Genomic DNA, 25,975 nt, shown 5'->3' with positions numbered 1-25,975 from the left:
AGAAGCTGGGGCCTCCTATCCTTCCCAGAGGGGTTTCCATGGAGCCTGAGCAGAGTGGGGACCCAGGCTGGTCCTCCTGGAGAACATGGACAACTTGGACTGAAGGAGAGGCTGACCCCCAGGATCCTCGTATCCCTAGGAATGGTTCCTCCAGAGAAGGAGGATGAAGCCTAGGGCAGAGTGGAGGTGTGATTCACCTGTTCACAACAGCGAAGTGGAGGGGAATGGTGCCAGCCACACCTGTGGTTCCCATCCTGCCCTAGGACATGGTCTGCCCTTGTACTGTGTGGGGGTCCTCAGAAGAGACCTCACCTGCATGAGCCTCAGTTTCCTCCCCTGTAGCTTGGGGGTCTGAATAGTCCTCTAAAGCTGTCATAATTGACTCAGCAGTTGCAGCCATGACTTGTGAAGGAAGAACTTCTCGCAACCCCTGTGTCCCAGGGCCATTCTGTGGGGGCTCCTGAGGCCCCAGAGGTAACCCCCTCAATGTTGGTGACAGGAGGGGAGCCCTGCTCTTCAAGCCAAGGACAAATGTGGGCTTTCCCAGGAGTCACCCCCACCCAACCTTGATCCATTCACCTTGCCCTCCTGCTCTCCTCAGACCTGGGCATAGCCACCTGACTCACAAGTCTGGGAGCAAAGCATCCTCACCCTGTCTTGGGGGAACCCAGCAAACATGATGTTTAAATTTCAAGAGCAATGACCCAGGGTTTCCTCCAGAAAGGTCATCCTAAGTCACAGTAGCTGTATTTGGGAATGCCCATTCCTTACATCTTTGCCTGCCTAGGATTTTAAAGAAGGAACCTCTTATTTGTTTCAGCCATCTGTTTGTCAAGATACAATATTGCATTTGTTTAAAGTTTTTATTTCTTAAAATGTGCAAGCTTTCATTTGTCTTGATTTATTCCCCATCTCTTACATTACAGTGTTTATTTCTCTTCTTATACTTTGTCCATTTACAACTGGGTTTTTTGTTGCTTTCTTATGGATCATAGTTCATTCAGTTGGACATTGCAAATATTTTCCTTTTTCTCACTTATCTTTTACCATTGTGTTTTTTCCCTAATGCTCAAAAACTTCATTTTTATGAAATCCAATTTGGTGAGTGATTTCATTTATGACTTCTGAATTTCACACTGTTCTGTGACAGTCTCATCAAATAGGTCTGACAAAACCTCCTATATTGTAGGGCATCCAGCTCCACCTTAGACGCAGATTTCTGGGTCTGTAAACTCCTCTGTTCCCTCTGCTTGCTTTCTCCTTCCCATAGAATTATTTACCTAGACACATTTCTCCTCATCAAGAGCTGACATGAACCAAACTCAGAACATAGACCTTCTTCCTTATTTCTCCTCTTTCATGAAGATGTCGTGGTAAGAAGGAAATAAACTTCACAGCCCAGGGACTGGGTGTCTATCACACTGCTTTTCCCCCCCAAGCCTTATTGATGTATAATTGACATATTACGTGGACATTTGAGGTGTATAATGTGCTGATTTGATACAATTATAAACTTCAAAATGATTACCACCATAACATTGGCTAACACCTCCATCATGTCATGTAATTACCATTTCCTTTTCGTGGTGAGGAAATCTGAGATTGATTTTCTTAACAACTTTCAAGTATATACTATGGTATTAATATCTATAATCACTGTGCTGTACAATGGATCCCCAAAACCTCTTCATCATTTAAATGGAAGTTTGTACCCTTTAACTAACCATTAGGCAAATGGTTTCTGGTACTTGATGGGACAGACACCATCTTAAGAAGCAAGTTGCTTTCAGTGGCCATCAGCTCATCTGGGGAGAGGTGGGCCAATATCACCTAGAAGGAATGTTCTTACACAGGTGAGTGGGCCCCTTAAGTTGGTTACTGTTTTAACAAGCACATGCCACTTGGCTACAAGCCACCTGGGCTCCTGGAGCCTCTGTTTCAAGCCCATTTCTTTTCAGATGTGGAGATCTCCCATCTTGCTACTGTCTAAGACCCTGATTATGTCCATAAGTTCCCTTAATGTATTAAACTCTGTTTAATTCTGAAGTTGTCAGCTTCTCTCTTTGGCCTCTTAGCCCTGCTGTCCTTTGGAGTTCAGTCTGAGTACACTTTGGGAAATTTTCCCAACACCAACATCCTATTTCCCCCAACCTGAGCCCTTGGAAACCACCATTCAACTGTCTCTATGAGTTCAGCTTTTGTAAACTCCACATAAAAGTGGAGTCACCATTATTTGTCTTTCTCTGTCAGACTTATTTCACTCACATAATGCCCTTAAGTTTCATTCAAGTTGTTGCAAATGCAGGATTTCCTTCTTTCTCACAGCTGAATAATATTCCACTTCCACATCTGCTTTATCCATTCAGCCATTGATGGACACATAGATTGTTTTCATATTTTGGCTATTGTGTCATGATGTTTCCTACACTGTATCTGGGTCATAGCTACTCCATAGAATTTGTCACAGGTGAAAATTTCTTCTAAAGTTCCCATTCCAAGCCTTTCAACCCAACCACTACTGAGCCTCTAATTCTTTCTTGCAGAGTCTCCACTCATCCCCATACTCCTCCATCCACTACCAACTCTAAAATACATTTCAGATCAAGCTCCAGCCTCCCTACCCCGGTACATGCCTTGTGAGCTCCTCTCCATCTGATGTCACCTTCCTCTGGCACCTCTGTGGGAAACGGGATTTGTCATCTCATTTTCATCCCATGTTCACTTGCTGTGTTGAAACATTAAAATGTATAAATCCTTAATAGTCACAGTGCTACAAGTCTTAACAGGAGCTTTAAAAAATCCTCTGTCAAATGATCTCTGGGCACCTGAGCCTGGCACAGAATGTCTCAGAGGACAAATAGGACCCTCATCTCTTGCAGGACTTCTTTGCAAGGTAAGCACAGGGGGCAGGAGAGACAGACACACCTAGAAATCATTCTCTGATGTGATCAGTGCTGCACTGAGTACCCATTCTGTGCCAGGACAGGTATGAAATGGCAAATGAAGCAGACAAAGCCAGACCCCAGGAATTTCTAGTCCTGTGGTCAATAGGCATAAACAAGCAAGCACTGGCATCCCTCAAGAATTACTGTCTTTGACATGATAAATGACATATTTTATTCATTTCTAGCTGTTTATTACAGATATATAAACATGCAATTGATTTTTCAATATTTACCTTACATCCCAGAAGCTTGCTAAAGTTATTTATTAATTATAATGAGGCAAGCAGATTCTTCTGGCTTTTTTCTATATCTAATCAAGTCATCTTTAAATGTTTTTTTTGTTTTTCCCTATTCAATTTGTGTATCTTTTTTTCCTGACCTTTTGCACTGAATGGCATTTCCAGCATAGTTGAAGAGATGTAGCAATATGGGGGATTTTTATATTACTTCTGATCTTCAAGGGAGAGCTTCTAATCATGAAATTTAGATTAAAAAAAGAATTAAAGCCTTCAATAGCCCAGTACCGGATAAAGATGGTGTTGGACATAGTTTATGGAGGATGTTTGAGAGTGCCTTTCTGCAGAGTGACTTGCAAGCTGAGACTGAAAGGATTCAGAGGAATACCCTGTGAAGAGAAGGGAGGATGGGTAGGCGTGGAAGAAGTCATGAGAGGGATGGCCACCAAGGAGGTTAAAAAGGGAAACACATATTTATACATTTTGTTAAACACTGAACAAGAAACTAAAAATAGAATGGAATAGAAAAGGGAGGTTGTCAAGGAAGAAGTTTTTCAGAAATGTAGGAGTATTTTCCTGAAGTCTATAGGATAAGCGGGAGCACCCATTCAAAGAGAAAAGAGCATCACAGAGTGAATGGCATATGCAAAGGGTCCTAAGTAAGAATAGCTGGGCCTGTTTGGGAAAGCCAAAGAAGGCAGGGAGTCTGGAATGGGGGTGGGGAATGAAGCCCAGAACAAGGGTAAACTGATGGTCAATGGACAAGAACACAGGGTTGTCACAGCTTAGTCATGTCTCTTGACCTTTATTCAGAATGTATCAGAGACACTACAGGATTCCAAATGGGGTGGGGAATATGGCCATATTAACATTTTCTTGACCAGGTTTCCCTTTCCCAGGTCACCAATGACCTCCACGAGATGAAAGTCAGTGCACATTCTGAGGCCTCACACATCTAACTCATCAGTACCATTTCACACCAGGGACCCCTCCTTCATCCTAGAAATGGTATCTTCTCCTGGCTTCCAAGGACACCCCCACTCTCCTGGCTTTCCTCCCACCCCCCTGGATGCTCCCTCTGCATCTTAACACTTGGGGCTTCATGGCTCAAAACTTGCTTTCACTAATTTGGCCTTTATGCCCATGGAGACCATTTATTTACCATGTTACCCCACCGACAAGCATTCCAGTGTGTTTCATGTGAGGTTTTTTGTTTGTATGGGTGTTTGAAAAATATGTATTATTTTCTAGGAAAAAGATTTCACTCTATAAACCATGTAGTGGCTTCTCAAGGCACAGATTCTATCTCAGACAAGACTGAGGAGCCCTCCTGCCTTTGGTTTTCTCTTCCTCTCTGCCACCCTTGAGGTCTTTCTGCACATCCGCCCTTCCTGGCACCCTAGGTCCACCTCTCTCATATCAGGATCTCCTCCTCAGGCCTTGCCCTCATCTGTACTGTGGCGATTCTCCAGAGGTGACTCCTGTCCCCACCGTGTGCTTGTAAGAAACAGTGCCGGTCCCACCTCCCCACCTGTTCTGTCCAGGCCCTCAGGACCACATCTCCAGAGGCTACTGCAGTGACAATTTCTAACAAAAATAACCATCTATTAATTCTCTTCACAGAACATGTGAAAAAGAAATGAACACCCATTTATAGGCTTGGCTCATCTCTCTGCAGACCAAACCCCTCATCCATTCCACTTATTCGACCATTCGACAGATATTGCCTGAGCACCCATCTCTTGTCAGCCTTACTGTGCATAACATGCAGGAAGGGGCAGGAGAATGAACCATAAACAAGAACTAAGAGCAGCAACAAATGGTGATCAGAGAGTATAGTCTGAAGACTAAGGAGCCACCTGACAGCCAGATTTCCTTGGTCACATCCCAAACCCTCTTTGGGCCTCAGGTTCTCCACATGTTAGTGGGTTTCCAGGACTATCTCGGTGGCAGTGTGGTACAGTATGACTGTGGTAATGCAGTGACAGCATAGAAGCTGGTGCACAAGAAAACTCAATCCATGCTGGGTGAGCCCCACATGGCCAGGAACCAAAAACCCCTGTTTGGTGCACTGCCAAGGGGAGGACATCCACTATCCTGAGGAATGGAAGACCAGGTAATGCCACTTGAAGGGGAGGTTTCAGAGGGTTTGTAGACAAAAATCAACTAGGCTCAGAGTTGCTGTGTGGGGTCTTTATTCACTGTCCTAGAAAACCAATATATATATAGGCTCTATATAAACAATGTTGACAGAAAAAAAGATCTTATTTCTCTAGGGGGTTGGGGATTTTCTCTTCGAATATAACCTAAGTAGAAGGACTCAGCCACCTTCAAAGCTGAGTCTCTCTCTCCTGAGAAGAACCAGAGACTTTCTGGGTAACTGGAAAGACCAGAGCTTCCTGTGTCATATGCAAACTCTAGAATTTTATGGTAATTTGGGCTTTTTCTTCTCTGGAGCTGCCTGTCTCCTGATGGAAAGAGATGCCCGAGGGTCTTTGTGTTTCAGGCCTAGGGCCCAGAAACAGGTGGTCTGCTCCCAGGTGAGGCATCTAGGGCTGCCTGTCACAGCCAGAACCAGCACCATGTGCCCCGGAAAGAAGCCCAGTCTCCAGGGCTCTCCTGGGGCCCTTGGAGGCCCCTACCTGAGCCTGTGGTCTGGGGAGCTGGAAAGAAGGTAGAGATGCTTCCTAGGCTGAGGACAGGTAAAGTGCATGGCAATGGATGGAAAGGCAGATGAACATACAGCTTCCAAGATCCTATTGCACTGAGGATACTTCGGGTCCCTCAGAAGTAGACCCAGAAGCCACCTGGCAAAGGCAGAATCTCCCATGACATCTCAGCCAACTTGTCTACCACTAGGATTTAAGGCCTGCCCCCTAGGTCACCACTGAACATTAGATATCTTGGTCTTGGGGCTGGCTTCTCTGGCAGGATGATCTGAGGAGCTCACCCACTTACTCTAACAGCACTGAGATTGCAGGGCTATGAAAGGGCCAGAGGGAGAGAAAGACTTGAAGGACTCAGGGTTCCAGAGCCTTGTTTCAGGGGCTAGCCACCTGTGCTAGGGCTTCTCCTACTCCAGGAAGCCCAGATGGGACTGGATTAAACTTGAATCACAGACCCCAGCCCTCACATGAAGTCTTGCCCTTCATGTGCCTAAGTGGTCAGTGGCTGGGGTTATATGGTTGCTTCTTAATTCCAAACTCCAGCCCAGCCAGCTCACTCTGAACTGTCTTCTGATATAAATGAGGCAAATAAACAGTCCTTTGTTTCTGTCCTCAATTTTCAGATCATTGCTCAGGGCTCACCAAGAGCCAGTGAGTCAATCCCCTAATTCCCAGCAACCTCAGATCTTTAGGACAGAGGCCACAGCCTTACTTCAACCTGATTTGTCATTGCTCAGTCCTGTTTCTGGAGCAAGGCTGGGTGGTCGAGTGGGGTCCAGACTCCTGGGTCAAAGCTCCTGGATTCATGTCTTGGCCCTGACACATGTGGCTGTGGGAACTTGTGAAAGTTACCTACACGGTTTGTGCTTCATTTCCTCATTTATAAACAGGGATAACAAAGGTGACACCTTATCATGTTGCAATGAAGAAGAAATGGCATCAGTGGTTAGTTCAGACCCTTGCTTATTGTGGGTGCTTAGGCCATGGCAGCCCCTGTTCTTATGCTGACCAGAAGCCTGGTCTGGGAGGCTCTTTGTGAAGGCCCTGACTCAAGGCTCTGGCCGGAGATCTGGGAGATGCACTGACCTTGGCACATGCCAGGGGGTGGGGGGTGTGGTCTGGGTCCAGGTTGTGGGGGAGGAGGAGGATTTTATTCCTGGTAAATTTTCTATTAAATTAACATCATCTTGTCTCAGGGAGAGGCAGGGGAACATCATGACTGTCCTCAAGAAGAGATCAGACCCTCAGCACCAGGAAGCTGCCTGCTTCCTGCCATTCATGATGATGACAGGATAGGGCTAAATCAGAGGGTCTAGGCCTTGCCCAGGAGGGATCAGTGGGGTGGGGGTAGGGGATAGGGCACTCTCTCTTGACCATAGTCAGCAGCCTTTGGTCTGGGAGAGCTGAGCGCTGGGATCCTGGAGCAGAGGAATGGGGGCTCCCAGATGCCCCCAGGGCAAGGACAGGTCCAGCTTCTCACTCTAAAATACAAGCTTTTTGGGAACCTCCCATGGGAATTCGCTTCTTCCAAAATGGCCGTAGCATGCAGTCTTCTGGTAGATGGGCTTCTTTAAATCCAAATCCCTGCATGTCCAGTAGAAGAAAGGGTCATTTTCAATGGAAAAGAAGCAGGGTTTCCTTCTCTGAATTTCAGGCATAGGAGTAATAGCCTATCACACTCACAATGCAATTTCTTGTAAGTTTCCTGTCTACACTATATCATGTCTTATGGGGTGACTGTCACTGGCCCTTGAAAAGTAGGCTCAGCAGTATAGGAACAGCCCAATCAGGAACCAGAATTATACTCTAGACTTGTGGTGCCTTTTTCCTCTGCATCCCACCAACCTGACCCAGACCAACATCAAGTCAGCAAGCTCCAGAAAACAGGGATGGTATTAGAAATGAGAACAGATGGGACTACACTTGTCAACTGAATTCTTAGCCATTTGGCCTTATAATTATTTTCCCAAGACCTCCCACCTGGAGTCAGCATCTGCTGGGCCAGCAGGGATCTTACACAGCCCCCTCAACTTGAACACTACATTTGGGCTATGCATTGTGCTGGGCCAAGAACTCGAAGACCTTCCTGCTTGTTTCCCTTTCAGCTGAGCTGAGTGTGTGCTGCTACAAGTGAGTGCAAGGTGACATATTTACCTGACAATGACTCCAGGTCGAAGGTCAAAATTCTTGTTAACAACATCTAGCAGCTCTTTCTCTGTCTTCTGAGAGGTTCCGTAGGTGAAGATGGAAATGGACAGTGGCGCAGCCACCCCAATGGCATAGGAAACCTTCCAGAAAAGACCAGGATCAGGGCTCAAAGCCTCTGAGCAGGGGCCTGCCCTTCACAGAAATTTTCCTGTCCTCAGGAAGGGCAGCTAGAACCACATACCAGGTACCTCTTGCCCAACATGTTCCCCCCACCTGTCTGCCTAGAAATGCCTGCTGTCTTCATGGTGGGCAGTTTCTGTGCATGGCCCTCTCCCTGAAGATTTTATTCTCTGCCCCATGTTTTCAGGGTATTGGCCATGGTGCCCAATGTGACACACACAGAGTCACAAACTTTGGCAAAGTATGTGGCCTTCCCATCAGAGCTGGTGAGGTCAGAGTGGTGTGGGGTCTTACCCACCTGCACAAGCACTCTCCGGCAGAGCCCTGCTTTCACCAGAGACTTGGCCACCCAGCGGGCAGCATAAGCCGCAGAGCGGTCCACCTTGGTGTAGTCCTTCCCAGAGAAGGCCCCGCCACCATGTGCCCCCCAGCCACCATAGGTGTCCACGATAATCTTACGGCCAGTGACACCTGCATCCCCCTGCAGAGGGAAAGGAAGAAACAGAGGGAGGGTGGGATGAGAACCACAGACCCCACATGGCTGGACTGGGAGGACGGGGGCTGGAGCACTGTGAAGGCCACTGGACTACACCTTGGAAAGTACCCTGCAGCTTCCTGGGGCATGTTTCCAAGACTCCTTAGCTAGGACGCAGCTAGAAACCCTGGCTGTAATTCCAGATCAGTCACTGACCAGCTATAGAAGCCAGGTAGGCTGTCAGAGCCTTATCAGAAAGTACAAACGATGACCCATTCCCAATACCTTTGTTTTTATGAGTCAATCATAGTGGAGAAATGCAACTGCAGGAGGAAATTGTGTTGTAATCAACGCACCCTTGGCTGTGGCCCTAGCTGGTACCACCCAGTAAATGGCATGTGGCTTGTTTCCTCACATGTCTGCTCTGTGCAACACCAGTCAGTAAAGGTGTTTTAAAAGGCTGCAGGGGCTCTATGTTAAATGATTCGAGAAAAGTGCACACTATTCACCCCTGCTTGGAGATCCATCGTTCCCGCATATTTCTAGCCTTTGAGAGTCCTGCAGAAAATATAATGAACTTGACCTTTCTTTCAACATGTATGTCTGCACAACATTTGGTCATAGGACCTATTATGGGTGTTCTGCTCTGTGGCAATACATTCACCACTGAGATCCCTGGCAGAGGTCAGCAGCCTCACAGAAGTGCTATGCGAATCTCCACTTCCTCACTCCTGTGGGACAGGAAGAAGAGGGCAGCAGATGTCCACACATAATAAACTTCCCCATCTTGCTGCCCATAGGAGTTGAAGGTAACCTGTGGCAAAGACCTGGTAAATGCCATCTGGTAAAAGTCAGTCATTTGCAACAGTAAGTTAGCACATTAACAGGTAAAGCAGCAGCTGCTTGGGCAAGTATGACATCAAATGTGGGATGTCTGGAGTAGGAGGGGCAACACTAGTAGAAGAATCCTGGGGACATATCTCCAATACACAGCAAGCCTCACAGAGAGTGAGCTGACTTCACATTTTGTCCAAGGCCAGACGGGGCTGAGTAACACAAAGGCCCCTCCTACAGTCTCTGTGCCTGGGGAGGTGACAGACAAATCAGGGCCTCATTCAGAGACCAGGGCACACCTGGGGACCACCAATGACAAACCGCCCACTGGGCTGCAGGTGGTAAATGGTGTCTTCATCCAGGTACTTGGCCGGCACCACAGCCCTGATCACTTTCTCCTTCAGGGCCTCGCGCATATCCTCTAGTGTTATGTCTTCGTTGTGCTGTACGGAGATGACAATGGTGTGGATGCGCACGGGGATGACTGCACCATTGTCCTGCATGTACTGAACTGTCACCTGTTGGTCATAAGGGCAAGAGGACACGTCATGAGGCTGTGCCCTGAGTTGAGGATACATCGGTGCTAGGTACAGAGGCAGCAAGGGCTCCCAGGAACCAAGGGGCTCTCTTGTCTTCAAAGGGCCTTCAAAAAAGTTAATCAGGCACATGCTGGTGTTTGAATAGTTGCCCAGGGCTCTGGAATGACTGGGCATGAGGCATAAGCTATTCCCACCTGTGACCAAAATTATTTCCACTTGGGGACTTCGGCGTTTATAGTTTCCTCTCTATGACCCAGGGGCCTCCTCTACCGCTATTTCAAAGGATCTGGGTACCAACAAATGTCCCCTAGCCAAAGCCCTCTCTTGACCCTCTATGGACCAGGGTCAAGCTATCCTGGCTCCTTCTAAGGACACAGGAGTCTATGGGCCACATACTCACTATCCCAGCCTCTCAGTGGAGGAGCTCTGGAAGCATATGGAGCCAGCAGACTTCCTGGCTATGGGGACAAAGTGAGAGGGACTCAGGTCAGGGGAGCTGAGACAGAAGGAGTTGCCAGTTGTGACTGCCAGCTCTGGGTATTTTGGTAAATGAAAGAGAAGCAAAGAGCACCTTGAGGGATGGAACCTACCCACAGGACCCTTGCAGATCAGGCCACAGGCTCAGATCTAATGTAACTTCCACCAGCATGGGCCAGTTCATGCCCATTCTGTGTATTATCAATTAATATCTAAGCCATTCTGGCAAGACAGGCATTATCAGTTATCTCCACTTTGCAAATGAGAAAAACAAGCCTATGAGAAGTGAGACAACTTGTCTAAGTCACATGCCAGTCCGTGAAAAGCCCAAGAGCCAAACCCTGTACTGCCTGATCTAAAAGTTTGTGTCATTCCCACAGCAGCACAGAAAAAATGCTTCTCCCCAGTGCCCCTCCCCCATCCTTTACTGACACCTCAGTGAGCATAAGGCCTGATGTCACAGCCTGGTCTGATTGAAACAAAGGAGAGCAGCCTGAGCACTCTGGGCTTGCAGAGTGAGAGGGAAGGAGATGGCAGATGAGGCTGAGAAAAGAAACTAGCATTGACTCAGCATGCACTGTATGCTAGAAACCATACCAAAATCTATGAGAAACTGTTACTAGCCCCCTTTTAAAGACAAGAAAGCCAAGGTTTCAGAACATAAATGCCTAGGTCAATCAGCAAAGCAGGCTCTGATCTGGAGCTGTGTGGCTTGGTAGCTGGGGCTCTGAGGAGCTGGAGGCTGTCTCTCAAGACCCTCTTGGTCTATGCTGGAGCCACAGGCCCCATTGCTACCCAATCACTATGAACCCACAAGAGTAGTGCCCACAGGGACTATGGAGTTTGTGGGGCCTGCAGGAGTGCAGCTATGCTAGATGGCCCTGGTGGAGACACAGGCTGGTAGTCACAGCACTTCTTCCCACCCTAGGGCCTTGACAGGACCATGGGCCACAAGCAGTGCCTTCATTCCTGGGCCTATGCCTACAGCAAGGTCTCTGCAAACCCAAGGCACTCAGATGTCCACTGAACACTGGACTTGTGGGACTTGTGTCAGACTTACTCTGTCCTGCCTGGCCCACAGAGCAATAGGGTGGGGTCCAGAAAAAAGAAGAGAAAGAACCTTCCCACATGAAGCCTGACCCTTGTGAGATGGGCAGATGAACAGAAACATCTGTGGACTTGGAGCAACCCTTAATTGCTAGGCTGTACACACTCAGGACCCTGTGAGAGGAGACAAGAGCCGGGGGGCTCCCAGAAGGGGAGGGCCTATGACTGGCTCTAGGACTAGATTTGCCCCTTGGGTAGCCTCAGGAAAAGGCTACCTGAGGAGCTCCTCACATCCTGAGGAGCTGCTGCTTCCCGACCTCCCACTTGGCTGCAAATCCTAAGCAGTGTCCTTGCAGGACCACAGAACTGTGGCAAAGCAAAGGGCTCCAGCATGGCTCTTATCTCATCATGTCAGGGGAAAAACACACCATGGAAATCACAACTCAGAACGGGTACAAAAATAGCTTTCATGCTGCCACTCAATTCTCCATATCAGCAGGAGGAATTTGTTCAGGTGGAAAGATTCATCCTGTTCACAGCCAACACTGGGTACATGATGAAAATCCTTTACCGATATGGTAGAGAGAAGATGGCCTAGCAGTGGGCCCTGGCACAGTGTCCACCACAGGGCAGCAGCCTGTGGGTCCAGGAACTGTCAGCAGAACCACACTGGCACTCTCTTGCCACCAGCTGGCTTGGGACCACCGTTGGCAGGAGAGCCAGGCACACTCTGGTAGCCAAAGTAGCATTTTTAAGAGAATTCAGTGTATCTTTGCAGGAAGGGAAACCCTGAATGAGCCCACCCCTACACTTGTCCTCCCTGGCTGCCTTCTCAGCTAGGAAACCTATTAGTAAGCAAAAAGAAAGCCTTTATACTTTAGCTGGGCATGCAGGTGGAGCTCCAGCCTTAATCTCACAGAGGGAAAAGGAAAGCTCAGCTGCTCCACTTCCTCCCATCCCTGTTCTGGGATTGCCTTTTCTGTCAACACAGCCCCACAACAGCCCCAAAACACAGCTCAAGTACAGGATGAGCAGGGCATGCCGACCTCTACATATACCTTCCTTCTGGCACCATCATGATCTCGCATTTGAGCTCTCCTGCCCCATGACCTCAAACAACAGCTGGGGAATGCTGCTGATTCCACCCCACCTACTGTTGGGGCATGGAAATCACATCAGAAGTCCCAAGGAAGGGTTTCCTCTAGGCCACAAATGTGCTCCTTTGCCCCAGGTACAGCCAACATACCCCTTCCACCCTTTGTGGCCTTTCACACAAGGTGAAAAGGACCCTAGCCGGAGCAATGGATGAGTCACACGCATCATGCCGAGCTGTAAAGTCAATGAGCTAAATTCCAACTGCAGGGGCAAGAGAAGGCCCCATCTGGTGGTGCCCAGGGCAATCACGAGGAGGTGGGAACTTGGCTGACAAATGACAGACAGGTGGGAACCAGAGAACAAGCCTAGGTAATGTTCAAGGTGAAAACACAGGGGCAAAGCACTAAGAAACAAGGGGGGCGTGAGTAAACTAATATAGATTAAGCAAAGATTGAAGGAGGGGAGGCAGAGGAAGGCAATACTGAAAGACTGTAAAAGGCTCTGAATGTCAGAATAACAAGTGGGGTTTCCCTCTCCCCTGTAGAAAGCAGAAAGTTGTAGGAGAATCTGAGCAGATATTAGGAAATTCTAAGTGAAGCCCAAAAGAAATTAACTGGAGTTTCCTGGCAGGAAAAACCCTTGGGAGGGCCGGGCAGGCCAGGCACTGCTCCTGGCCCTGGCCTGGGAAATGGGCTGGAGCAGAGGGCTGCGGTGCAGGGAACAGGGGAGGGGAGACAGGGTGCCTAGCAGCCCTAGGGGAGAGGTGGCCCTTCATGGAACTCCCCTCAGCTGAGGCAACAGTGCAGCAGCACACAGTGGGCTCTTGGGCACACTTGTTTGCAGGGTGAATGAAAAATGTGATTGGTGATTCGGAGAGAGCTGCAGCTGAAAGATTTGGGTTTTGAGTGAGCTGAAGTGAAAATTGGATCCACTAGCATATATAGAAGGGGAGAGAGTATGGAAGAAGCGCCAAGAAACTGTGGAAGAGGAACCCCAAGAAAAAGGGCCACCCGGGGCATCAGGGTTAAACAGGGAAGGCTGTGGACAGGGAAGGTGGACAGGTGGCCTCCAGGAGTTCTAATACTTGCATCTCCATAGACCTTCAAATACAGACTTCAGAGGGGATTTCAACTCTGCAGGGAGAAGCACGGTAAAGAGCCAAAGGGGCCAGAGGCAGAAACAGCAAAGATAAAGTGTTTTTATGAGAAACCAAGAAAAAGAGCCCCAGATAGAGGCAGAAAATCCTTGTTCAGGTGGCATTCGGGGCTTGTTTAGGATGTGGAGGCCTGTCTTCATGGCAAGGCAGGGACCAAAAGTTTGAAACCAGTTGAGAAGTGTGTGGCAGGAACTGGGGAATCATAAAACCAGAGTCAACACAGGCTAAGAAGGCAAAAAAAATCTTAAAAAGTCCTATTAATTTTTTGGTTCTTTTGTAATTTTTTACAATAAGATGAGGAGAAAAAACATCTAGAGCTAAAGATTTTTCAAATAAAGTTATTTTCAAAATCAATAATTCTTTGAGTATCCAGACTGAATATTTTGATCTTAATAGGAACAAGAATCAGGAGGATTTGGGGGTGCTTAAAGTGTATGTCTGGAGCTCCCAAGGAGTCAAGAAAAGACTCACCTGAGTCTTTGAGTCGGGCCTCAGCCAGGGCAGCACCCCAGAGCGTCGCAGGTCTGCCATCCGGGAGTTGAGTTTGTGAGCAAGGATGATGGTGAGGGGCATGCACTCTTCTGTCTCATCGGTGGCATAGCCAAACATCAAACCCTGTGGCAAGGGAGAGAGCCAACTGAGCAACACCCACTTTAGACACAGGACAACTTCCTTCAAATCCAAAGCTTTGCTGCACTTTGACATCTATTGGACACCTCATATAGGCACATTTGCACTGGGCATTTGTGGAGGGGAAGGCATGGTCCCTGATGCCCAAAACCCTCTACAAGGTGGAGACAAGCTCAAATCCACACCAGCAACCATAGCCTTCCATAGCCAGTTGGGTCCTTGAGTTGCTGCCCTGATGTAGGGGTATGCAGCTCACTCCAGGCATGTGCCTCCCTACAATCCTCTAGGATGAGGGGTCACCCCACAGTATGGTTAACCCATTGTTCAGGAACTTCCCCAGCACATGTCAGGGCCAGGGCCAAGAGATGTTGAACTGCATGGACGTCCTGACCCAGCGCCCATGCTCAGTGCTCAGTTACCTGATCTCCGGCCCCAACATCCTCTTCATTTCTATCTAGATGAACACACTGGGCAATATCTGGGGACTGCTGCTCCAAAGCCACCAGCACATTGCAGGTCTTGAAGTCAAAGCCTAGGCAGAAGAGAAAACAGGCCTGAGTGGGAGCACATGTCAGACACAGGGTGGCTGTGAGCTCCCTCGGTGGACTGTTCCATTCTTGACATGGCATTTAGTGCTGCAGAGGTGGTCTCTAACTAGCTGGGGTCTGTCAGGGCCCAGGGCTGATGCCTGGATGGGGAAGGCCAGGTATGCTTACCATGAGGTAAAATTCTTTAGTTAGAGAAAATTCTGCACTGTGCATTTTACTGGATTAAATTACACCTTGATTAGAAATTATGTCCTATACAGAACTGCTGTATACATACAAACCAGATAACAGCTATAGCTGCTTTGGCTGATAAGAAGGTGGGTGACTCATGGCCCTGCACCCTTGGGCTCTCCCACAGGCACCTCCAAGGACCCAGGTTGAAAATTACTAAACTGAGTGAAAACCCAGGGCCCTTCTAACACTACCATTCAGAAGCCCAGGTATGAGCCAAATCCAAGTACAGATAGTCCCTGACTTATAATGCTTTGATTTAGGATTTTCCAAGTGTATGGTGTTGCCAAAGTGATATGCATTTAATAGAAACCATACTTCAAATTTTGAATTTTGATCTTTTCTTGGGTTATCATTATTCAGTATGATATGCTCTCATGAAGCTGGACAGGAGCAGCAAGGCTCAGTCTCAATCAGCCACATGGTCACGAGGGTAAACAACCCACACTTTACAGTGTAGTCACTGCATTAGATGATTTTTGCCAACTCCAGGCTAATGTAAGTGTTCTGAGCATATATAAGGCAGGCTGGGCTAAACTGTGATGTTCATAGTTTAGGTATATTAAGTACATTTTTGACTTATGATATTTTCAAGTTATGAAGGGGTTATCAGGATGTTACCCCATCATAATTCAAGGAGCATGTGTATTAAACATACTGAACAAATAAAGTGTGCATGAACTACTCAGAGAAGCTCCCAGAGTCAGAGTCCTCTGATCCTGAGATTCTGAGCCAAAGGAAGAAGCACATATCTGGAGGCTGAGGCCCTGTCTGCCCATCCCCACAGCTCAGGCACAGAGATGGAAGCTGATCCTGCCCAGACCAGGTGCAGCAGCCTGGGGACTGGGTCAGGGAAGTCTGGGCTCACAGCAGCCCAGCCCCAGGCACCCCAGGAGGGAGTGCTGTGCACAGACACTGAGTTCTTCTACCTGTTGGTCCTCCAACTGTGCAGACCCCAGCTTAGGGGCTGTGTGAATGGGGAGTTAAAGCAAACAGGGGCCCACCACAGGGTCTAGTGTTAGTGACAAGCTGACTAACTGGTACCTCCTTTCCAGTCTATTCTCTTACCTATGGTGCTAATGGGCTAACTAAAGCAAGCAAGCAAATAAACCAACAAACTCAGATCCAACCCATGTACATGCTTCAAGTGAGGACCTACTGCCCGATGAAGTAAACCTGAACTCCTCAGTTCCACCTTGCCCTTGCCAGATGGACTCTGTCAGCCAACATGGACTTGGGTGTAGCCTTAAAGACAACATGCTCTTCTACCTCCCCCATGTCTCTCTGCCTAGAATGCTCCTCCTCCAACTCCCCATTCCCACACACCCCAATTAGACAGCTCTCAGTCAATATCTCTGGACCCTCCCACAGCTCTTTCTTGTTCACTATGCCACCAACTCCCTACTGGGCACCTCGTGCTGTGCCATCTGATGCCAGGCAGTGCCCCCACTCTGGGAATATCAGGCTACCTCTGTCCTGGGCTGCCTCCTGCTCCCAGTGAATGTTTTTGAAGGCACAAACTAATGAACAACCTTGAGAGAGCTGCCAAAGACTCACCAATTTTCATTAAATATTTTGCATTTTGTCTAATCACTCTGTCTAAATAATGAATCTTCTTAATGCTAAAAATCAATCAAGGGCTTCAAGTGATTTGGAAAAATGTAGTTTGGGGAACTAAAGGAAGAAGCAGGGCTTTGAAAGGGCAGTGAGCCCAGGGTCTCAGCAGCAAACCACCATGAGGAGCAGTGAGCCTGTGTCCTTGTTACAGTGGCCATGGCCGCACATGGGGCCTCTTTGGTGCAGGCATATGGACCAGCTCAGCACACGGAAACATTAGCCAACAGCAGAGCTTTGTCCTTTCTAGACCTGGGGATACTATCTCCTGGGGAATTTTCCTGATCCCTAATAGAACAAAGTGTGCTCTTGAATAAGGTTTGAATGTATGGTAGAACAGGGTGGAGGCTTGGCATGGCCACATACCAGGAAGCTGCTGATCTGGGACAATGTGTTGCCTATATGAATGCCCCATGTCCTAGCTAGGAGAACTGACCTGCACTCACTGGTTCTCTTCCCAGTGATTCTTGTGTAACATCCAACACTTTCACACGTTCAGGTGAGTCAGAAGGTGGCACCACCAAGCATGTGTCTGTGCCTCAAACGATGAGCAGCTCTCTCACTTATAAATGTGTGGCATGTCACCCCAGCCTGCCCTGACCCAAAAAGATGCCACACATCACCTTAAATGAGAATTAAGTGGGGTGTCAGTAGGCAGTGGCTCCCAGCAGCTAGCCCTCACGCCTGTCCTTTGATGCCCCTCTACATGGGGCACCTCACTGGCCTGCCCACTCACAGGGCCCTCTGTTCCTTCCAGCTCTCATCCACAGCTGACCACAGTGCTCCTCCTGCATTCCTTCCAGGGCCTGTGCTGTAGACTCCCTCACTGCCTGCCACTGGTGCCAACCTGGGCCAGCCTGCCTCCTTTGCCTGCTCAGTACCAGTTCTGAATTGTCATCTTCTTATCTATAATATGAAGCAGCATAGTATAGCAGAAAGCACAGGAGTCTCAAATGGGGCAGCCATGTATTGTACTGATCATGTCCTCTTGAGTTACTTACATCTTTAAGCCTCAATTTCCTTATCTGCATAAGAAGTATAGCAGGGTCCCTCAAACAGTTAAGTTCAATGACATGTACAAAGAGACCATCACAGTGCCCAGCAGAGGAGAGGACCCCAGCAGAGGGCAGCTTCTTTTCCTCACAGCTTCTTTCTTTCCAAAGCTCCAAGAAGGCAGTACATTAAACAAGACCAGAGTTAACAATGGATGGACACAGACTCCTCAATGGGGCACCGTCACCCGGTCTGCCATTCTGTTGTAGGAGACTTTGACTGCTGGTCCCTGATAGACAGACATAGGAATGTTTTCACCCTGGTGATACATGTACTTTCAGAAGACTCAGAGCCTCCAGTGGGACTCAGCATCGGGGGCTCTCTCAGCAGGGACCAACATCTATTCAGAGCAGGGGCCCTGTCCTTACCTTTGGCAGAGTCATCGTAGCCAATGTGTTTGATGGTGTCTCTCACCACTCGCTGGTAGTCCACCGTGGCCATGGAGGTGATCTCCCCACATAGTAGCACCATGCCTGTCTTACACACTGTCTCTGGAAGGGAAGGAGGAAAGGTAGTGGCCACGTGCCAGCAGTGCTGATAAAGAGACTCACAGAGAACCTTACCAGGAATAGATTCTAGACAGAAAATAATGCTAATAAAAAGAGTGAATTCCAGCACAGTTGGTGACCATCTTCAAATGTCTGGAGAACTACATTTTGAAAAGAATTGATTACGCCTGAGTTTTCATACCAAGTACTTACTACTTGTGTGATCTTGAACAACTTACTTAGCTTCTCTCTGTTTCCTCAGCTTTTAGGTGAAAATAATAATAAGACTGCAGTGCAGATTAAAATGAGACAATGATTGTATGTTGTTATCATAAATAATGAGGTCAAGATTTCCGACCAAGATGGAGGTGTAGGTAGACACACTGTGCCTCCTTACAGAACCAAAAGAAGGACGACAACAACAATTTAAAAACAAAAAAAAACAACCAAAACCGACAGAAAATCGAACTGTATGGAAGTCTGACAACCAAGAAGTTAAAGAAGAGACACTCATCCAGACCAGTAAGAGGGGTGAAGACAGGCACGCAGAGAGGATTTGAGGCAAGGCAGCAGCTGGCAAAGTGGGCAGTCCCACATTCACACGCAGATAAACGGAGAGGAACAACTCGGGAGTGAGACAGACCACACAATCCAGGGTTTCAGTGCGGGGAAATAAAGCCTCAAACCACGATTGAAAACACCTGTGGAGGTTGTGGCGGTAGCGGGAGAAACTCCCAGCCTCACAGGAGAGTTCGTTGGAGAGACCCACAGGGTCCTAGAATGTACACAAGCCCACCCACCTGGGAATCAGCACCAGAAGGGCCCACTTTGCTTGTGTGAAGCAGAGGAAGTGACTAAAATCTGGCAGAGAGTGGAGCAAAGGCCATTGTTCCCTCTCGGACCCCTGCCCCACATACAGCATCACAATGCAGCAACGTGGGTTGCCCTGCCCTGGTGGACAGCTAAGGCTCCACCCCTCACTATGTAACAGGCTCATCAAGACAAAAAAAGGCTCAAACGAAAGAACAGATCAAAGCACCAGAAAAAATACACTAAGTGACGAAGAGACAGCCAGCATATCAGATGCACAGTTCAAAACACTGGTGATCAGGATGCTCACAGGATTGGTTGAATTTGGTTGCAAATTAGATGAAAAAAAATGAAGGCTATGCTAAGTGAAATAAATAAAAATGTACAGGGAACCAATAGTGATGGGAAGGAAACTGGGACTCAAATCAACGATGTGGACCAGAAGGAAGAAATAAACATTAAACCAGAAAAGAATGAAGAAATAAAAGTTCAAAAAAAAGGGGGGGAGGCTTAGGAACCTCCAGGACATCTTTAAATGTTCCAACATCTGAATTATATGGGTTCCAAAAGGAGAAGAGGAAGAGTAACAAGTGTAAAAATTATTTTGAACAAATAACAAAGGAGAACTTCCCCAATCTGGTGAAGGAAATAGACTTCCAGGAAGTCCAGGAAGCTCAGAGAGTCCCAAAGAAGTGGACCCAAGGAGAAACACACCAAGGCACATCATAATTACATTACCCAAGATTAAAAATAAGGAGAGAATCCTAGAAGCAACAAGAGAAAGGAAGACAGTTACCTACAAAGGAGTTTTCATCAGCCTGTCAGCTGATTTCTCAAAAGAGATCTTACAGGCAAGAAGGGGCTGGAAAGAAGTATTCCAAGCCATGAAGGACAAGGACCTACATCCAAGATTGCTCTATCCAGCAAAGCTTTCATTTAGAATGGAAGGGCAGATAAAGTGCTTCTCAGATAAAGTCAAGTTAAAGGCGTTCATCATCACCAAGCCTTTATTATATGAAATGTTAAAAGGATTTATCTAAGAAAAAGAAGATGAAATCTATGAATAGTAAATGACAACAAACTCACAACTATCAACAACTGAACCTAAAACAAAAACAAACTAAGCAAACAACTAGAGGAGGAAGTTAATTATAGAAATGGAGATCACTTGGAAGGTTATCAGTGGGCAGGGGGCGAGGGGAGAATGTGGGGAAAGGTACTGGGAATAAGAAGCATAATTGGTAGGTACAAAATAGGCAGGAGGATGTTAAGAATAGTATGGGTAATGGAGAAGCCGAAGAACTTATAGGTATGACCCGTAGACATGAACTAAGTGGGGAGAATGCTGGAGACAGGGGGGTACAGGGCAGAGGGGTTAAAGGGGAGAAAAAATGGGACAACTGTAATAGCATAATCAATAAAATATACTTTAAAAGAAAAGAATGAGGTTGACATATCTGGAGCTCTTCCACTCCCTTACTGCTAAAACTCACGTGCAGGATTTAGGGAGTGAGATCCTGAGCAAAAAACAAAGGCAGGCCAGCCTTCTCTTCAGCTGTTTACAGAGATGCTAGGGTGAAGTCTAACCTCAGAGAGACACAGGGTCCTAGTACTTATACAGGGGCTAGGATGGCACTGGAGAAGGAAAGGTTGCTCTGTGCAGCAGACAGTGCAGGGCACCAACAGTGAAGAGAGCGAGGCTCTCTGTGGTCTCCATGGTACGCACGACTACTTGTGACCTTGGCCAAGACCCTGATTCAGCTATATCCACTACCCCCATAGTGAAATGAGAGAAGTAGACTTAATCACTCCTGTTGCCCTCCCAACTCTCTGCTGAGATGGGAGCTTCAACACAGGCAAAAGGTTCCATCTCAACAGCTTATGCCTCTTGCAGGAGGGGCTCAGGCGTTTCTTACCACAGGCCACCTTGGCAGTGGGGTCCTGCTTGAGGTGGGCATCTAGCACTGCATCACTGATCTGATCACAAATCTTGTCTGGAAAGGAATGAACATGTGTAAGAATCACAGAAATACTAGGTATAACAAACCATTACAAATATGTTGTCAGTTTATATAACAAATCTACCTAAGAGGATACTTTTTAAAAATGTTTGAAATTTTTTTGAATTTAATTTCTTGTTGTGTCTGCCTACTTTTGTATGATGTATAAAATCATAGTATTCTCTAAAAAAAAAAGAAACACACACATTCTTCAAACTAAAAAGTCTCTCATTCCTCAACATATCCCTTTTAATTCTAAGATCTAGAAAAGTCCTGTATATAGAAGCTAAAGTAGTCAATAACATCAGTGAGATTAGGTGCCAAGATGTAAAATCAGAAGGGACATGCAGATGCACTGTACTGCAAGTTCCACAAGATGCAGTCTGTGGCTGTAAAACACCATGCCTAGTTCCATGACTCTACCCAGAAGGACTCTGTGAGAGAACATCTGTATATCACTACTGTTTTGCAGACCATTTCCACAAGCAGCTCTCCCATCCTCCCACAATCACTCAGTCTCCTAAAGCCTAGGTGTTCTAATAGCTGGTTTTGACCTCCTCAGTCAGTCAAGGTGGTACTGACAACAGTTCAGCATGAGCTGGCATTTGACCTTGTTCTGTATTTGCCTTAAAAGCTCTACATAGATGAGCATGTAGACCACTCAACAGCACTGTGGAAAAATCTGCTCTTGCTTTGGAGTTATGTGAACTGCCAAGGTTCACAAATTCAGAAATAAAAGTGACATCTATTTACACATACTACATTCATTTAGTGTTCAAAATAACCATAAGGTCTGCTCTTAATAAATTAATACAATTTATTCCAGAATTATTTAGATATAATTGGTCTATGAAAACTTTGCATATAATTAACATACACAATGTGGTGAGTTTGGATGTACGCATGCACTCGTGTTACCATCACCAGATCAAGGTAACAAACATATCTATCACCTCTGAAAGTTTCCATGTGTTTCTCTTATTTTTTAAAGTTTCTAAGTTAAGAATTTGGATCCAGAATCAAGTAGTTCTCTCACAAGCACATATTAATTCTATACTTTAAAATGTTAATTTGTCATTAAAGGTGAACTGCCCAATTTTTCCTTCCAGAAAGTGGTATTAAATATATGGTTGCACCTAAAGGGTATTATGCTAAGTCAGACAGAGAAAGACAAAAACCATGTGATTTCACTAATATCTGGAATCTAAAAACAAAATAAACAAACAAAACAGAAGCAAACTCATAGATACAGAGAACAAACTGATGGTTGCCACAAGGGAGGGAAGCTAGGTTATTGGGTAAAAAGGGGGTAGGGGTTAAGAAGTACAAATTGGTAGTAACTTTACATGGGGATGTAAAGTACAGTATAGGGAATATAGTAATAGGGAACTATTAATATTGTAACAATTATGTATGCTGTCAGATGGGTACTAGACTTATTGGGGTGATCATTTTGTAAGCTATATAAATGTTTAACCACTATGCAGTACACTTGAAACTAATATAATATTGAATGTCAACTGCAATTGAAAAATTACAAAAGAGAAAAAAACACACACATTTGAGTTTTTCTATCTATCCACCCACAATGGCAGATCTGGTTGTAAATCTAAGTTTGTATGAGCCCACAGCCTCTATGTACCCCTACTAATACAGACCTCCCACAGCTGAAATACCCACTTTAGGCTTACCCATCAGGACTCTTAGGAGCTACTCACATACTGATCATGATGACTCTACTTGTTGAAAGGACACAGGTCATATGGCCCCGGTTCACACAGGGAAATGGGATAAGGGATATTAGGGATAAAGCTGGAGTCGAGCAAGGGTATCAAGTTAGCTTGACAGACTAAAACGTCATCTAAGGAGGCCCTTCAGAACTGTTTCTTTAGGCTTTGGAAATTTTTATCACTGTCACTTAGTAGCCTTAAGATAGTCAATAGTTAGTTTTTTTGGAAGTTAAAAAAGAAGCATTAATTTTATATTTTTGATGGAGAGGAATTTAGCACTGGAATAACAAGCAGAAAGTCACCAAACCTTAGTGAAAACTGACTTAGTTATGAGGACAGTTAATTTTTACTGGCAAGTGAAAGAATCAGACAAACTGAAGGTCTGCTGTTCAGCAGAGAAAACAACCGATTGGCTGGAATTTTCCTTCTCTGTCCATTGAGCACATTGCTGTCTGTACCATGGGAACACTGGCTACTTCAGGCCAAAATAACCCACTTCCTCTAGGTGTAGCAAACCCCAACCTATACATGGCCTTCAAAAGCCAGGGAGCTATCCAGAATTTGCCAGACATAGCAATGGATCTGAGATTTTGAGTACAGTGAACCTATAAACTTTATAAAACTGTGTATAATAAAAGAGGCTATTTACATTGAATTCAGGTAAGTCACTTACAAAACCCAAGGTTTCCCAACAGTGGCACTATTGACCTTTGGGGCCAGAAAATTCTTTGTTGTAGGGGGATGGTGTTGTGCATGCAAGGCATTCAGAAACATGTCCAGCCTCTACCCACTGAATGGCCATATATCAATTCCCTTCCATAGTTCTGACAACCAAAAATGTTTCTAGATGTTCTTAAATATCCTTAGGTGAAAAGAGACAAAATTGCCCCAGTTGAGAACCACTGACTAAAGCATATGGAAGGAGTAGTGTATTTTGAGATGTGTAATGATGAGTTACAAGGTACGGAAGTTAAATCTCTTTGAGAAAGAACAAGAATGAGGAGGATGAAGAAAAAAGGTAGACTTGGTGGTAAGTTACCCAAAACTTCAACTACTCAAATGAATTTTGAAGAAGCACTTAAATACATAAATCAGTGTGTCTAGCCCCCTGGAGTTTTCCTAGAACAATGGTGTCAAAGTGTGTTTCCCACACAAACAGCAGATTGGGAACCTACTAAAAATGCAGATTCTCGAGCCTCATTCAAGACCTACTAAATCAGAAAGTTTGGGGGTGGGGCCCCACACTCATATTTTACTCTGAAGTTTGAGAACCACTCTTCTAAAACTTGAGGCTCTGATTATGGTCTTCACTGTCACCACAGAAGCCTCCCTCATTTCCCCACATCACAGTTCCCCTACCTTCCAGGTACCAAAAAAAAAAAAAAAAAAGCTTGAATTTTCTTCCTCTTCAAGAAGTCATCTTTACTTCTTTTAGATAACATATCTGAGACTTCTAGAACCTAGAGATCAATCTTAGCACCTATTAGAACCCATGGCCATTCATTTCTAAACTACATGTGCTTTTGTCCCTGGCCAGTATGGCTTAAGTTGGTTGGAGCATCGTCCATGTAACCAAAAGGTTGTGGGTTCAATTCCCAGTCAGAATGCACACAGGAAGGCAACCAATCGATGCTTCTCTCTCACATGAATGTTTATCTCTTCTTTCCCCTCTCTTTAAAAGCAATGAAAAATGATATCATATGAAGATAAACAAACAAACAAACAAACTATATGTGCTTTACACAAAAAACTTAGTGATCCGCGATCTTATTTGAGGGAATCTTCTCTGTTGACTTAAGTTGTTCATTGATAACAAATTAAAGATTTACTAAAAAATACACAAAATGTTTGTAGCTAATGACACATTTTATGTCCATGAGTATCTTTAGACAACCAGCTGCATGTTCTCTGTCACAGCCCCACCATGCTGAGATGCCCGGGATGGTGGCAGCATGAACCCTCAGCTTCATTAACTTACAATTTATCATTTGCATATGTGACTATTTTACAAAACTACAAATATAGTGAAAATACTTCATATTGTTTGTCCAGAGATCCCTTATGGTAACTAACACAAACTGTTTTAAGACTTCTAGTAAAAGCAACTCACTCAGCACAGGTCACCTTTGGTCCCAGTTAACCTACTTACCTGGGTGTCCCTCTCCTACAGATTCAGATGTGAACATGAAGGCTCCTTCTACACTTAGAGAATTGTCACACAAGCCATCCACTGGTCCATTCATCTTTTCACAGTTCTTCACCCAGCTTCTTCAAGGCAACAGTTTTAAGGCTGTTACTTTGCCTCAGTTTTTTTTTTCTTAAATTCAACAGACTTGTCTCTGGCAGGACCACAGGGAGTACTTCTGCCTAACTGCCTGTGAGCATTCGAGAGTAAGGTGAGGATGGGTGAGAAGGGAGGGAATGAATGTGGATGTGTCACTCCCTCTGACTGGTCAGATCTTGCTCCTGAGTGACTCCTATATATGGAAAAGTGAAAGTGCCTGCATAATCATGTGAGAAAACTGGAGGAGTCCATTTCCTGGGAGAGGGGGGGTCTTCTTACCTTGAGGAATTTCAGTCTTTAACTCTAATTTCCCAAGCCTTAGCATCTGGTCAATGTATGGGGAAGAAGGTTGTACAGATTCTGTAGAACTGAAGTTCTTTGGGCCTCTATTTCATCTCTGCAGCTAATCTCCATATTGTTCCAAGGTTAACATCCCATGTTGGAGGGTGGGGAACTGTGGTTACTCAGGGATATAAATGGGCAGCAAGAAATCATTTTTCCAGAAATATAGTTAGGTAAAACAGGGTGCCTCTGCAGCTGGGTGCTCCCCCTACTCCCCCACACTTTGCCTAGATTGGGCTCTTCCCCTTCTTCCATCTTCTCAGAGCAAAAGCATGTACCTGCACTCTAAGTCTGCTTAGATGTTACACAACAGATTCATTTTCGAGGGAAAGCTTTTGAGTTCACATTTTTCTGCTAATAGAAATCACCTAAGCTGTCAACTTCTCTACAATGCTGTCAATCACAATAAGAAGGAAGATGTTTAAAAAGCATCTGGGCTTTTTAAAA

The 25,975-nt window shown here is 45.9% G+C and overlaps 1 protein-coding gene across 2 annotated transcripts; it reads right to left on the bottom strand.

Moving 5' to 3' along the window:
• Positions 1 to 5,359: 5,359 nt before the first annotated feature.
• MAT1A (methionine adenosyltransferase 1A) lies at positions 5,360 to 25,368 on the bottom strand. 2 transcript variants are annotated; one of them, XM_045842366.1, is made up of 9 exons: positions 25,052 to 25,367; positions 21,089 to 21,166; positions 18,243 to 18,365; positions 14,848 to 14,960; positions 14,270 to 14,413; positions 9,784 to 10,002; positions 8,474 to 8,656; positions 8,002 to 8,135; positions 5,360 to 7,431 (listed from the first exon to the last, which is right to left on the bottom strand). In XM_045842366.1, the coding sequence occupies exons 1-9, from the start codon at positions 25,143 to 25,145 to the stop codon at positions 7,329 to 7,331; spliced, it is 1,191 nt and encodes a 396-aa protein (XP_045698322.1). In that variant the 5' UTR covers positions 25,146 to 25,367; the 3' UTR covers positions 5,360 to 7,328. The 2 variants fall into 2 exon arrangements, with proteins under 2 accessions (XP_045698322.1, XP_045698323.1); XM_045842367.1 differs by lacking the exon at positions 8,474 to 8,656 and having other exon boundaries at positions 25,052 to 25,368.
• Between the last annotated feature and the right edge of the window lie 607 nt (positions 25,369 to 25,975).

The sequence above is a fragment of the Phyllostomus hastatus genome, unplaced genomic scaffold (genome assembly GCF_019186645.2).
Source record: "Phyllostomus hastatus isolate PE091 unplaced genomic scaffold, TTU_PhHast_1.1 phas_contig_38, whole genome shotgun sequence".
Classification (NCBI taxonomy): Eukaryota; Metazoa; Chordata; class Mammalia; order Chiroptera; family Phyllostomidae; genus Phyllostomus; species Phyllostomus hastatus.
Note: the sequence above shows the minus strand (reverse complement) of the source record. Positions and strands in the feature narration are given on the sequence as shown.

Bases quoted from the DNA above. Each gene is read 5' to 3' on its own strand.
- MAT1A (XM_045842366.1), bottom strand. From the start codon at position 25,145: ATGAATGGACCAGTGGATGGCTTGTGTGACAATTCTCTAAGTGTAGAA. The intron at 14,414-14,847 runs GTAACTGAGCAC...CCCTTGCCACAG, and splicing joins ATGTTGGGGCCGGAGATCAG to GGTTTGATGTTTGGCTATGC. The intron at 7,432-8,001 runs GTAAATATGTCA...CTGGACATGCAG, and splicing joins CGACCTGGAGTCATTGTCAG to GGATTTGGATTTAAAGAAGC.